The 13488-nt window shown below is 40.9% G+C and overlaps 1 protein-coding gene across 15 annotated transcripts in view; it reads left to right on the forward strand.

Annotated features, from left to right (window-relative positions):
* The window catches only part of TJP1 (tight junction protein 1), a 184100-nt gene that overhangs the window by 19441 nt on the left and 151171 nt on the right, over nt 1–13488 (forward strand). For 2 of the 15 annotated variants that reach the window (XM_015872620.3, XM_015872622.3), the window contains exon 1: nt 10604–10970. The exons of 10 other annotated variants lie outside the window; for them this stretch is intronic. In XM_015872620.3, the coding sequence (XP_015728106.2) occupies nt 10804–10970 (167 nt within the window). In that variant the 5' untranslated portion in view covers nt 10604–10803. Of the gene's footprint in view, nt 1–9979; nt 10262–10603; nt 10971–13488 lie in introns of those variants that run through there. 3 more of the 15 variants (XM_085515693.1, XM_085515688.1, XM_015872626.3) reach the window with 3 other exon arrangements.

Consider the following 13488-nt stretch of genomic DNA (forward strand, 5'->3'; position numbering starts at 1 on the left):
GCGATGTGTATGCAAGAATAACTTGGACAGTGGGTTTGCAAATAAGTGAAGGAGGTTAGAGAGTAGCCTTGCTCACCATCCACTGAACACCATCCCTTTTGTGTGCTCTGGTTTTCAGATCTCAGTAGCGGTACAGATGGTTCTGAGGAAGAGTTTCTGCTACTGCAATGAAACAAATAGATCTGCAGAACTATTTAGGATGTCAGTACAGATCTCTATTTATGGATCCATAGTTATTTTCCATACATTGTCCTTTGCATATGCTAGAGGAATTTTCACAGGATCTAAAAGTAAGGTTCTTCAACCAAAACTAAAATAATAAAAAAGAGAGCTTCGTGCAGCCTGTCTTGCTGTTTCAAAGACAGGAAAGTCAATGCACAGCTCCAGAAAAATACAATGCTGAGTAAGAAGTATGCAGTTTCATAACGACTTGGGTTTTCTTTACATGCAGATGGTGGGTAAATTGCTTGTTTGGCAGGATAGCAAGTGAGCTCTGAAGCCTGCTCTTGTATCATGAGAAAAAAGGTTGTAGGTTATACTGAGAAGAGCAATTACACTGTAACTGTTATGCAGTGTATGTTGGCACTGCAGCAGTGCAGATCACAGCTTGATAGACCTTGGGACAGATACTATTCAGGTCAGCTCCAGGAAAACACTCAGTGTAAACATTGCTTCCAACATTCGCCAAAATGAATGGAATAAACAATGTTGCTAGACCCTCACATGCTATAAAATGATGACCTTAGTGAAGCCTTATTATTTTATGCCCTCTGGGTACATCTGACCCTAACAGGGTCTTGCTCATGCTTTGGATGCTTCAGGTAAAGTGTTAGATGATAAGAAGCAAACAAAGAACAAGGGCAGAGTTCTTTGTTCACTGTTCAAGAACAGAGTATTAAAGTATAAATTTATTTAATATATTTTGCCAATTTATTTTTGGAACATCCTAGAAAGTAGAAATTTTTAGATTAAAAAGAGTACTGATGTGATTATGGATTTTAAGTTAGAGTAATAAAATCTTGAAAAAAACACTACTGTATTTATATTCTATTTATAAATACATTCTCTTTATATATATATATGTATATATATGTGTATATGTATGTATGTATGTATGTATATATATATATATATATATATATTCTAATGTCTTAAATCAAGAGAAGCAGATCTGATCAGAAAAATGTCAAATAAGCTGCAGTAACAGCAAAAGGTGATTTAAGTCTGTTCACCTTACTAGACAAAATCTGATCAGTGCATTATTTACTTCCCCTAGTTCTTTAGCTTAAAAACACAATAAAAAAACAAAAATAAAAAATAAAAACAGAAACCAAAACAAACACCCAAACTAAAAAAAAACAACTCTGTGCACTGTGTTAAGTAAGTAATAGTAAGTTTCCTAATTCTCCTCTTTTTCCCTTCTGCTATTAGTGCACTTTTTTCCAGGCATTATGCAATTTGATAGTGTAATATCAAGAGTGCCATAAAGGCAATTTTATTTTTATACTGGGGCAATTAAAAAAAAAACAGTCTACTCCCAGCAAATTTGGAGCCAGATTAACTATGCCAAAAGTAGCAATAACTGCAGTGTAGAAAAGAAGATAAAATTGATTGTGTCTTCCCTAAAGAAGAGGGCAGAAAATTGCTTATTTGTTATAAAAATCAGGTTTATAGTGAGATTGTTGATCTGCACATGAATCTTCCTTGTTTATAAAGAAATTATTGGAGGCTGGAGAAGTCTGAAAACCAGTTAGTAAAAAAAAGGCTTTTAAATCTGTTTTGTAGCCAAATTTGAAGTAGAAAAAGTATATTAATTACTCAAAGATACCTGTATCTGTAATAAACAGAACCATTCTTCATGATGATGTATTAGTCTCTAAGGAAACTGCAGAGAAAAACTTTTTATGTACTTAATTTCCATATTCCTGAACGTAATCCAACTGTTGATTATTTAATGACATATTTAAAATCTTTATTGCATTGTTGTACTGAAAAAATATTGTGCATACATTTTGTATTTATTTGGGCCAATATTTTCAAGGATGAGCAGGAATGTGGGATACCCAGCCAAAGATATAACACGTATTCTGAATTAGGCTTTCAAAAATTGAAGCATCTTTAAAACCTTGGCTCCAGAGTTTCTTTAAGCTGATATTTATATTGACACACTCACACATAATGGGAGAGCTTTACTTTCCTGGAATGTTAGCAATGCTACCTCTGCTATTTTCTTAAAACTAAAAATGCAGTGATTAAAATATCTAATCTTACAAACTCTTAACAGCAGAAATAACTTTTGCTCTACATAATTGGATTGGATTTCACAAAATTTTGAAGATACACGCTGTATCTCATGACTGGATTTTGAATCTAACCCACTGTCTCTCATATGATAGGATACCATGACACTAAGCTATGGCAGAAGCTAACTGCTGATGAAAACATTGCAATCCTTTATTCTTAGTTGCTCTGCAGCTGATGGGAGCTTCCAGTGTACAGCTGCACCTGCATGCTCTAGTGGCAGCCAGTCTATCTCTCTCTGTTGACAACAGCCTACTCCCACCTACAAACACCTAGGCATGGGCCAAGATCAGCTCACACATACTAGCATCAACCTCCAGCTCCTCAGGGCCTGTCCATCTATCTGCTAGATGCATCTTTTAGGATGCTAGATTGAATCTCAGGAAGAACTCCTTCAAACTTTTGTGGTCATCCTTTCATTACGTCACCCCAGACAGTCACAAAAAAGTTCCCTGCAGCATCAAGCTTTAGTTAGCAGGTTTATCTTTCAGTAGCTTTTCATTTCTTAATTCCCACCTGCTTAGCTTATTACCTTAAGTTTTATGATCCATCAGGATGTTACAACAGATTGGTATATATATTGGTATAATCATTTGGGAGCTAGATCTACAATCTGTACCAAAACTTCATGGATGTTTCCTTATTTAGAAATAACAGGAGCATTTGGCATATATTGATACTGACATATATTAAGGTCTCGTGGGTTTCAAACCATAATTTAAAATGTGGCTACTTCATCTACATGTTAAAAGCCTTGTATATCACCAGTTTGTCATTTGTGCTTGTTGTCATTTTATTTTTTATTCAGGATGGACAATGAAACAGATAGCTTGCAGTCACCCAGGTTTCATGTTTTCATTTAGTTCCACTTGTCCCCATGCTTGACAAGAGTAATACTCAACTATTACTAATTACTTGTGGGTAGAGCTGATTGGTCACTTTGTCAAAGAAAAGTCCTGCTTAAAATCAGACGTTTTTAAGAAGTTAAATTATTAGCATAAACAATATCCCTCTAATGATCTTCTCTAATAGTTTTGTGTTTCTTTCATTGTAGATTACTGTGTACTTGACTCTAATTATAGTAAATCCTATTACATTAATGCTCATCGTACTGGTAATCTGATTATCTGTATAGTGTAAAAGTCATACAGATTGTAGTGACAATGACTTATTTCCCAGAAGTGCAAAATGGGTTTCATACTTGTGGTAAGAGTACAAATATGCAACTCGACATATAAAACAGCCTTCATTTCACATTCTGAACAATTTCAACGTATTCATGCAACATCCAGCTGGCCTTCGGGCTTTACAGTCCCATGGATGTGGAAACATTTCCATTAGGATTTAATCAAAGATATTAATGAATCTAAATCAGGGTCTGAATTAATATCACTTTATAAAATGAGGCACGCATACATTTTCTGGCACAAAAAGCTCCTGAAACTTTAGTAATACTCTCTCTCATTTTGATTGACTTATCCTGATGCGTACAGCTACCATGCACTGAACTCACTATCCCAATTTTAAAATGTAAAGGAAATGTAGAGAGGTATTATTTCTAGGCAATTGAGTACAGTCTCATGAATTGGTCTACTTTCTTTATTTTTTCACAAAGGTTCTATAATGCCTATCACAACACTTCAACAGTTTCCCCTTTTCTTTTAAGTGTTGTGTGCTTGGAGACTTTCCCATTGGGCATATCACCTAAAAATGAAAGCTACTAGCAACTCTACATTCCAGAATGATAGCAGTCTGGTCACACTTCCCATCAGAATTACATACTCTCTCAGCTCTAACAATATGCAGTTAGCAAGACTAATTAATTAGATCTTTGTGTACCGAAGTTGTGATGTGTTGCAGATGGTAATATATTTCTTAGAATCTTTTATGGGAAGTGAGGCCGCTTACGCTTCTTTTTCTGTTGCATCTCACATTGAAATTGTGTGCTTGGTGATTTCTTCCCTCCAGTAGTTTTCTACATGAATAATCTGTATCAGGGAGCACTAATGGAATTCATGCATATGCTTATCTTTTTCTACATTAAGCTTATTTTATCCTGTGAGAGGGTCATGTTTGTCAGGCATAATGTGATATATGGATAATTTTGACTTACGGTGCTTTTCTTTTTTTTTAAAGTAATGTCTCAGAATTACAAGTTTGCGACAAATAGGTTCAAGTATTGAACAGACAGTGGCAACACAGATCTATTTTGCACAAGCCTGATTTACTGGCTTTAATAGCATCTTAAATTGTAAAATTTGATAGTAGTAGCATAAAGGAGTTCCACATCAGACACAGTAGAAAAGCACTAGGACTGTCCATACAGGAGAATAGTTCTGACCACACAGACACCTGCCTGCTTGCTTGCAAGTTTCTTTCAAAATTCTAACAGCACATTCTAAGAAACTTCAGATTGTCAATAATAGGTTAAGTAAAATACATCAATTCTGTGAAGATATTTGAGGACAAAGAAGCACTGGAGTCTCCCCATCTGATGTACCTGTAGATTCTAAGGAACTCTTGTGCCTTTGGCAAATATAACACATTTATTTCCCCAGAAAGAAAGTGGGACATGGGACATATGAAGTCTATACATTAATGGCAAGGAAATCTGTTTCAGTATCTGTCTTGCCTGAAGGATCTGCATTAATGTTGTTAGTAAAAGGGAATCTTTATTAATATTACGATTTTAGTTGACCAACTGTGAAAATTATTGGAACTAGTACTAAAATGTAATGCAGTAAAAGAACTCTTCTGGTGAAGGGGAAGATTTAGATTAAACTGGAGTCCATTTGGAGATCAGTAATCTGAAGTCATGTTTTAATCACAGTCTGGGATGTTGCAGCACCACTTAACAAAGGGAGATGTGTAATAAGAAGTTCCCAAATCATATGAAATACCATAGGAGAACAGAATTCAATATGCATACACCAAGATTTTTTATCAATCATTAGAGTAAAAATCAGTAAGGAGAACAGATATATTCTAACTAACAAAATATCAATTGTTCCACCTACACTCTAGCAATGGTATTGAAAAATAGATGGAATGGACAATGTAGTGTTATGAGAAGTCCCCTTTATATATAGACTAAAGCTAAGGTTAAGACTATTCTAAAATGCAAATAAAAGATTAATAGAAGATTAATATGCGATAAAAGCGGCAACAAGTTTATTTAACGTCTGCTTCAGCTCAAATATGATTTTGACAACCTCAAAAAAGAATGCACTTGACTGCTCAAAAATCTATTATTAAGACCTAATCTACCCTCAAAAGGTGCTGATGTAGTGACTACAGCACCAATAAGGATGCCATTTATTCTAGTAAAATTTTTATTTATTTATTTTTGCCAGACAATGTAGCATATACAGGCTTGCAAAAAAAAAAAAAAAAAAAGAGTTAAATCAGCAAAAATTAGTATTTTTGCTTGTCTACCAGCACAGCTAAGTCAGTTGAATACACAGTTTCTTTTTCCTCTCTTCATTCTTGAAAACAATTTTCTGCCGCCCAAACTAATGTCAGACCTAAATTTCTCCAGCTTCTGTGAGTTCAATCAAGACTAAGTGACACAGGTGAGAGTTTAGGATGGCAGCTAATGACAACTGGCACTACATGGCCAGAAAGCAAGATAAACAACGGGCTTTCTTAAATTAAACACAAACTCAGCAGAAGTAAATAATACTGAAAATTCTTGCTTTGCACTACCTGCAATCTCCCATTCTTACAATGACAAAATTGAAAAAAAAAATGACTGATGTACTTTAGGATGAAATTGGTGTTAGGACACTGTTGTACTCTCTTGTTATTATGGATGGGGCTGTGAGCAACGTGGTCTAGAGGGAGGTGTCCCTGCCTATAGCAGGGGGGTTGGAACTAGGTGACCTGAAAGTTCTCTTCCAAGCCAAACCATTCTATTATTCTATGATAGTTATCTGCTTTGCAGATGATAGGAGCTCCCAAAATACAGTGCATCAATAGCATGCTCTCGGTTGCAGCCTGTCCATTTCCCACTGTTGACAATAGCCCACTTACCTACAAACACGAAGGCATAGGTCAAGATCAGATCACACACACCAGTGTTAATCTCCACCTCCTCAGGGTCTGACCATCTATCTGCTACATGGCACACTATACTAGCGTAAACTTACTATCATGAATGGAATTTGGGCCAATCACACATCTATTCAAGTGTAGCAGTCATACTAATGTTGTGACTTTCTAAACTAGTGGTCTGTCCTTCTGGAGGCAAGACGTGCTTTAGGAAGCCATAGCAGAGACAGGCTTCAGAAGAAACAGTGGGGACTAGGCAATAGACATATTACAGAGATTGTCCTGAAATAAAATCTGCAGTTCAGTTTACCCATGCAAATAAAATTAAAGAACAATTACAGCTCTGCATGGTCTCATATTGAAGAAAAAAAGCCATAATGAATCGACTACATTAAACTGAAGTAATAAAACAGAACATTAATTGTTTTTAAATGTATGCTAGGTTCAAAAAACATAAGCAGCTTTCAGCTTTCTGTATTGAAGAAGAGTGTATCTCACTCTCGGGCAGGGAATATCTACTGTATAAATTATGGCGTAAGCTCAGCTAAAGGGTCCACATAGCCTCAGAGGTAACAGAGGGATATCTGGGCGCTTACCCTAATCTGGAAGCTGCTGACTGACTCCTTCTAAAAATAGGCTTTTCATCTGAAAGGCAAGAGAGACAGGACCATTTTACTCTTTTAGGTATATAAAAAAACACGCTTAAAAAACAGTGTTCTGAAAGAAATATATAATGGAGCAGCACTAAGAACGAACAGGTATGAGGGAAGCAGAAATAAAGGCAATTAAAATTAGAGAATAACATTATATCATTAATTTATTGGTCTCTGCAACGCACACGAAGAACTATGGATGATATATTAACTGTACAAAAGTTAATTCCTTAGAGCCAGATAAACAGAGTGAAGTCACTGAAAACTATAGAGCTACATCTGAAATAAATAATTATTTTTCAAATTTAAAAAGAATTAGGAAGTCCTACTTATATGATTCCGACCCTTCATTAACAGATTTAAAGTTGTTGAATAAAGATTTGAATGTGTAGCCAGGTTCCATTGTTAAATTGCATTGGTAAATGCAAGCTATTGTTGGCACATTTCTTAACACTTTAGTATATGGATACTTAAAATAGATTTATGTTCCAAATCTCCCATTGTAAAAATGGGACAAGCAATGTTTTGGGACTCTCAGTGCTTAGCTGCTTCTCCCTGTTTTATGAGATTTCAAATCAAATTTCCTCCCATTGAACCCTTACATTGCCTTATCTACAATGTTTCTACAACTACCAACAGATTAAGACTAGGTTTTTTATTTCAAGAATTTCTTTGAAGATAATATGTGTTTTTTTCTGACAGTTATAACAGGTACGTTAAAATTGAAATATGATATTCAAACCAATACAGTCTCATTGTTCTGAAAGTCAGTATTTCCTTGCATTTCAAGGTGCAATGATTTTCTTAAGAGGACTGCACAAGTGTAAATGAATATATTGTAGCTCCCATTCTGCTAACAGCAGTGAGAGTAAAGTCCAGCCCACACTCACGCTCCCATAACTTGTGTAGGCAACAGGTGTTTTCTCAGTGAAGTAATGACTGGATGCACAGCAGGGAAAAACAGTGTGTTGGTTTTATATTTTTTATTTCACAGCAAAAAAAAAAAAGGTCTCTGCAGGTTTTCAAACTGCTTTGAAGTTCTGTCTACAGAAGATAGTATACTTACTATTGGCATTATGTAAAGACAAGAATTAACTCCTTGTCTTTAATGTTCCTAGTAATTTCAGTTTAACCATCCTTCATTGCTTTTTGTGTGAGATCTCTCAAAAGACAAAGAACCCATCACTGGTATCTTGTGTGACATAGATCTTCAGGCTGGACACTGAGCTAGCAATTGAATTCTAAATTCTTCTCTGACATAGAATTTGTACACATCTCATTTCTAGCTGAAAATGCAAAATCACCCATATCCTTAACCACAGTAATACAGTTCTTACGAGATGCCTGTAATTCAGATCTGATGTTTACAAGTAAAACATTTACCTTCTTTGTACTACATCATACTACAGTCCAAATGCACAGATTACACACAGAAAAAGAACCAAAAAATCACCAAATCGCTCATCTCTTAGCCTCAAAGTGACAATGCTGTTCATAGTATTTTTTCCAAGCTGATAATGTCAACTGGGACATCTACTCCAGCCAAGTATTACAATTCATACATACTATACATAGTTCACTCCAAATATAACATCTCCTATTTATTTTCATGGAAAGTACAACGCATACAAAGAGGACAGGAACACTATTTGGTAGAGCAAATTCTTAGCTAGAATGAACTCCATTTCAACATAGACACCACCGTTAGCTCTGCATTTTCACCAGTGATGAACAAGAGCCTGCATGCTGTGCTCAAAAAAACCTGTACTAGCAGAGGTGACCCACTGTCATCACTGCTGAAAAGCATCATCCACCACCCCACTGTGCTCACATCCACTGCTTGGCCTCCATAAAGCTTCAGCAAGAGTTGATCAGTGTCAATGGGTGTCATTTTTTTCACACAAAGAAATTCAATTCCAGAATTCTGCTTCATTTGCACTTCCATGTCAGACACCATTCTGTCCAACTGCGCCTCTGCTGCCATCTGTCACAAGGCAACATGTAATGGAATATTGGTGGGAAGCTTCAACCTCTGCTGCCATACCACCAACACCCAACTCATGTTGTGGGGCAGCAGAACAAAATAGGAGGCATTACTTTTGGAGCAGCCCTTATGTGTTATCTTAACAGAAAGTTGTCACTTCAGAATGGATTTGCTCTTATCTATATTCTGCAAAATATCTACATAATTTAGGAGTACTGGAACAACCAAAATACCCCAGATGATATCAAGGGACCTTAATCTTCCCCTGGTCTGACAGTTTGGAGGAAGAAAAAGAACTTTTTGCATTAAAACACTTAACAACCATCTCTCAACACATGTATCAGAACATCTACAGAATATCCTAGAAAAAAATGGACCCATTTCAGTGGATTTATCATATTACTTGGGATTGAGAAGGTTTCAGACTTGAATTAAGGATAACTCAGAGCTTCCTGCCGGGGCACAGCCACCAGCTATCTCTAGCCATATTTCCAACTGCTGTTTATCAACAGCCCCGTGCTGCCCTTCATTTCAGGTATGGCTGCTCAGAGATGGGTCTCTCTGACGTTTACAATGAATTCCAAAAGCACTCATCAAGAGCTGGACTTCTTTCTACAGCTCTCAGTGTGTAACTTGAAGAGGGCACAAACCAAATTAAGGTTGTAATGATAATGGTCACACGTAGGACTATTACAGTTATGTTGTCAGCTACATTTGCTGAAGGATCCAGAGGTGCACATCCCTCCTTCTCATCCCGAAGGAGGCTTGGTTGGAAGCACTGCCCTGTCCTGCCAGCCCAGCACGCCTCAACTCACCTCACCTTTACCTCCACCTTCACCTCCTCACCTCCATCCTCACCTCAGCCTTCACAATCAACTTCATCCTCACCTTCACCTTCACCCTCACCTCAGCTCCACCTTGAGCCTCACCTCGCCTTCACCCTCACTTCCCCTCACCTCCACCCTCATCCTCTCACCCTCACCTTCGCACTTCCCTCTCACCGCACCTCAGCTCCTGCCGCTCACCCTCACCTCACCTTCCCCCTCCCCGCCTCCGCAGCGCCGCCCAGGCGGGTACCGCGCCGATTCCCCCCGTGACCGACGGCCACGAGCGCCCGTGTGTGGCGGCAGGGGCAGATCGGGACGGCGCGGGGCTATTCCGGGCGCTAAGGAGATCAGGGCGAGGCAGCGCGGCCGGGCTGCGGCATGGCGCCCCGCTGATGGCGGGAGGGCAGCGCCACAGCTACGCCACATGGGCGGGGGGGAAAGCACAGGTAGCGGGGCCGGGCAGCGGGTCAACGTGGCGTCCGAAAGGGGCAGGGATGGAGGGGAAGGAGGCCCGCAGGGCTGGGGGGGATGCGGGGTAACGGACCGCGAGGGGACGGACGGCGGGGGGGGAGGTAGGGCCTAGCGAGAGGCGGCGCAGGTGAGGAAGGGGCGAGCGGCCTGCGGCCTGCGGGCAGCGGCGGTGCGGGAGAGGGGAAGCGGCAGGTGCGAACGGGGGGATGCGGGCAGCAGGGCGGCTGTGGAGGAGGAGGAGAGGAGCGGGCCGAGGGGAGGGCAGAGCGCGGCGGGAGGCGGAGGAGCGTCAGCTGGAGCGCGGATGGCGGGAGCGCGGCGGGAGGAGGAGGAGGAGGAGGAGGAGGAGAGCGTCAGCGGGGGGCAGAGATAGCGGGAGTGCGGCAGGAGGAGGAGAGCGAGAGCCGGGGGGGCAGAGAGCGAGGGAGCGCGGCAGGAGGAGGAGGAGGAGGAGGAGGAGGGGAAGGAGCGCGACGCAGGGACGGCAGATGCCTGGAAATAAAAATTTGATGATTGCATGCAGCGGCTGGAGAGACTCTGTCGGTGGCGGCGGCGGGGACGCGGCAGGGACAGGGGGGGCGACGGCAAAATGAAGTATCAGAAATACCTGACTGTCTTGCAGATGGCCATAGGGGTGACCGCCTCCAACAGGGGCAGTCTGATGCCCTTAAAGAGGAAGCTGTGGTGAGTAACGCACCGCGGCCGGGCGGCTCTGCGGCCGGGCGGGGACGGGCGGGCGGCGGCCGCGGAGCGTCGTGCGGGTCCGCTGCGGGCCCGGGGCTGCCGCGCTCCTCAGGGCGGGACGTTCCGGCTCCGAGCGCCCCGCGGGAGCTGCCCGCGACTCAGCGCCCGAACGGTCCCGCTCGGCGTCCCGCGGGGCGCTGCCGCGGCCGGGCAGGCGCTGCGCTGCGCTGCGTGCGGGGCGCTGACACGGGCGGCTCCGAGTCCCAGCCCGCCGGGCCGTGCCTCCCTCCGGGCAGGTGGGCCGGGCGGCGGTGCGGGCCTCGGTGCGGCGGCTGAGATGCTGAAATGGACTTTTCCTCGACTCATTGTCGGTGTTTTCTTGCTCGCCGATGGGTGTGCTGAACCGATTTTTCTGGCCGAATCAACAATACGTTATGAAAAATGTATTAAAGTGTAATTGTGTAATGTGGGTGAGTAGGGCAGCGACAAGCATATGGCACTGTGCTATTCAGCACTCGCTGGCGGGAGCAGGCCGCTGCTGGCTGCATGGAGGCAGCGGGATGTGCCGTCAGGACAAGCTGCCAGGTCCACGAGCTCGGGCTTTTCGTGGGGGAACCGCTGAGAACAAACACACACCGAGAATTTCTCTCCTCAGAAAGACAAAGTGGTGCCGGTGTTCCTTTCTTTCACTGTACTTGTTCGCTCACGGTGAAGGGAAGTGCCATAGAAGGCATGGTAGGTCATGCTGCTTAGAGGGGCACCCTCTGCAGGGACAGAGGTGTTTGCATGTCGGCAGCCCCAACAAATACATGATTACCTGAATTATTCTACAATGTGCTTTTCCCTTAAACCACCTCCCCCCGTCCAGTATTGCCAGTTAGCATACACGGTATCAAGGAAATGCGTCCCTTGCAGGAGCAATGTATAGCTAAGCTCTGTCATTAGTTCCAAATCTTACTATAAAACAGATTGCAGATCCATTTCTATTAACTGTAATGCACAAGATCAAATGTAGTCTTACACATACGTTGTCATGCAGATAATTTTATGACATTTACTCAAATCTAAAGGTTTTATAGTATATTCAGTGGTTTGATTTTGATTATGTAAGTTACATAAAGTGCTACCACTGTACCTGCTCCGTTCTCCTCCAGTGCTTTTCTTGTCTGTGCACAGAAGCACATCCATCAATATATTACTTCTTTTGACAGTCTAATTATGCGTCATACAACACTAGCACTTGTTCTATTTCTTATTTCCTATGTCTTCTTGGAAACGTTTTTAGACATGTTAAAATGAGGCTATTTGCATTTACTTACTTTAAAAGTCTGAAAGCTCCCTCTTCACTCTCTCCTTGATGTGATGTCTGCAGCTGGAGTTAGATCAGCTCTATATTGCCTGGTTTTCTGGCAAAGTGCTGTGCTTTTTGAGGGATTTCAAAACAACAGAGTGGATCCCCACTGATGTGTGCTAAGAGCTGTGCATTTTGTAACGTTTGTGACTTGTCTCAGTATTGCTGCAATGGTAGGCTTCATGGAGATTTAGTTAGCTAAGAGTGTTAGGGAGAAATAAGATCACTTCTATTTTATTTTTAGGGATATCTATGAATTATTTCAGGTTTGGCAGCGTATCTCTAGGATGTTGTTGTTAGTAGGTGACATGATATTATGCAGTCACTTTTTCTTCGAGAACTTTAATAGCATTAGGCATTATCTTTGGATAGAATTTATGCTCATGTAAGAAATACTATTCTCCGTTGCATTTACAGAAATGCTTAAGGTTACTTTATTGTTTAGTTTGGGGTGGTTTTTTTGAGCTTAGTCTGTATCAAATAATCCACTAAGAAAAAGTGAATATAAGAGACAAGAATAGATACTGTTATTACTAAAATCAATGCGATATTAGAGTGTATTTCCAACACAGAAAGCAAAGGTGTGTTCTAGAACTGAATCACTGAGAATCTCCAAAAAGCATAAACAAAATGTGTAACTGACCAATTTTATAATCAATGGATGCTGATTTTCTTTCGTTTTAGTTTAGCGAAAAGAAAACCACAACAACAGAAAGCATTTTGTTTAAGCAGTCAGATTCGTGAATTCTTTGATATGTTGGTACTTAGTGAAAGTGGAAGCAAAAGGCGTAATTTAATAAAAAAGGGTTAAAATACTCATCTTTTTGTAGGTTGAGATAATCCACCTGAATCCTACTGAATGAAAATGAAAAAGGTAACAGCGATGCTTTATTTCTTTATGGAGCATCTGTCACTCCAATTTCCTACTACTTTCCTCCCTGGAATCCAAGTTCTGTTCCTGTTGTAGAAAAGCAGAGTCAGGAATGAAAACAAAGAAGGTGGATACCCACGTCTCATGATGAGTTCACAATAAACTGGTGTAGACTGCCTGAGTATAAACCAGAGAGCAGTCCAAAACAGATGCTGCAGCTTGCTGTGGGAAGTGGTGTAGATGGAAATTTGACTGCATTTAATGTGGAACTTGGTCATTTTGGGGTGAGGTTTGTT

Source organism: Coturnix japonica, chromosome 14 (genome assembly GCF_054131305.1).
Source record: "Coturnix japonica strain WE chromosome 14, WE-NBRP24, whole genome shotgun sequence".
NCBI lineage: Eukaryota > Metazoa > Chordata > Aves > Galliformes > Phasianidae > Coturnix > Coturnix japonica.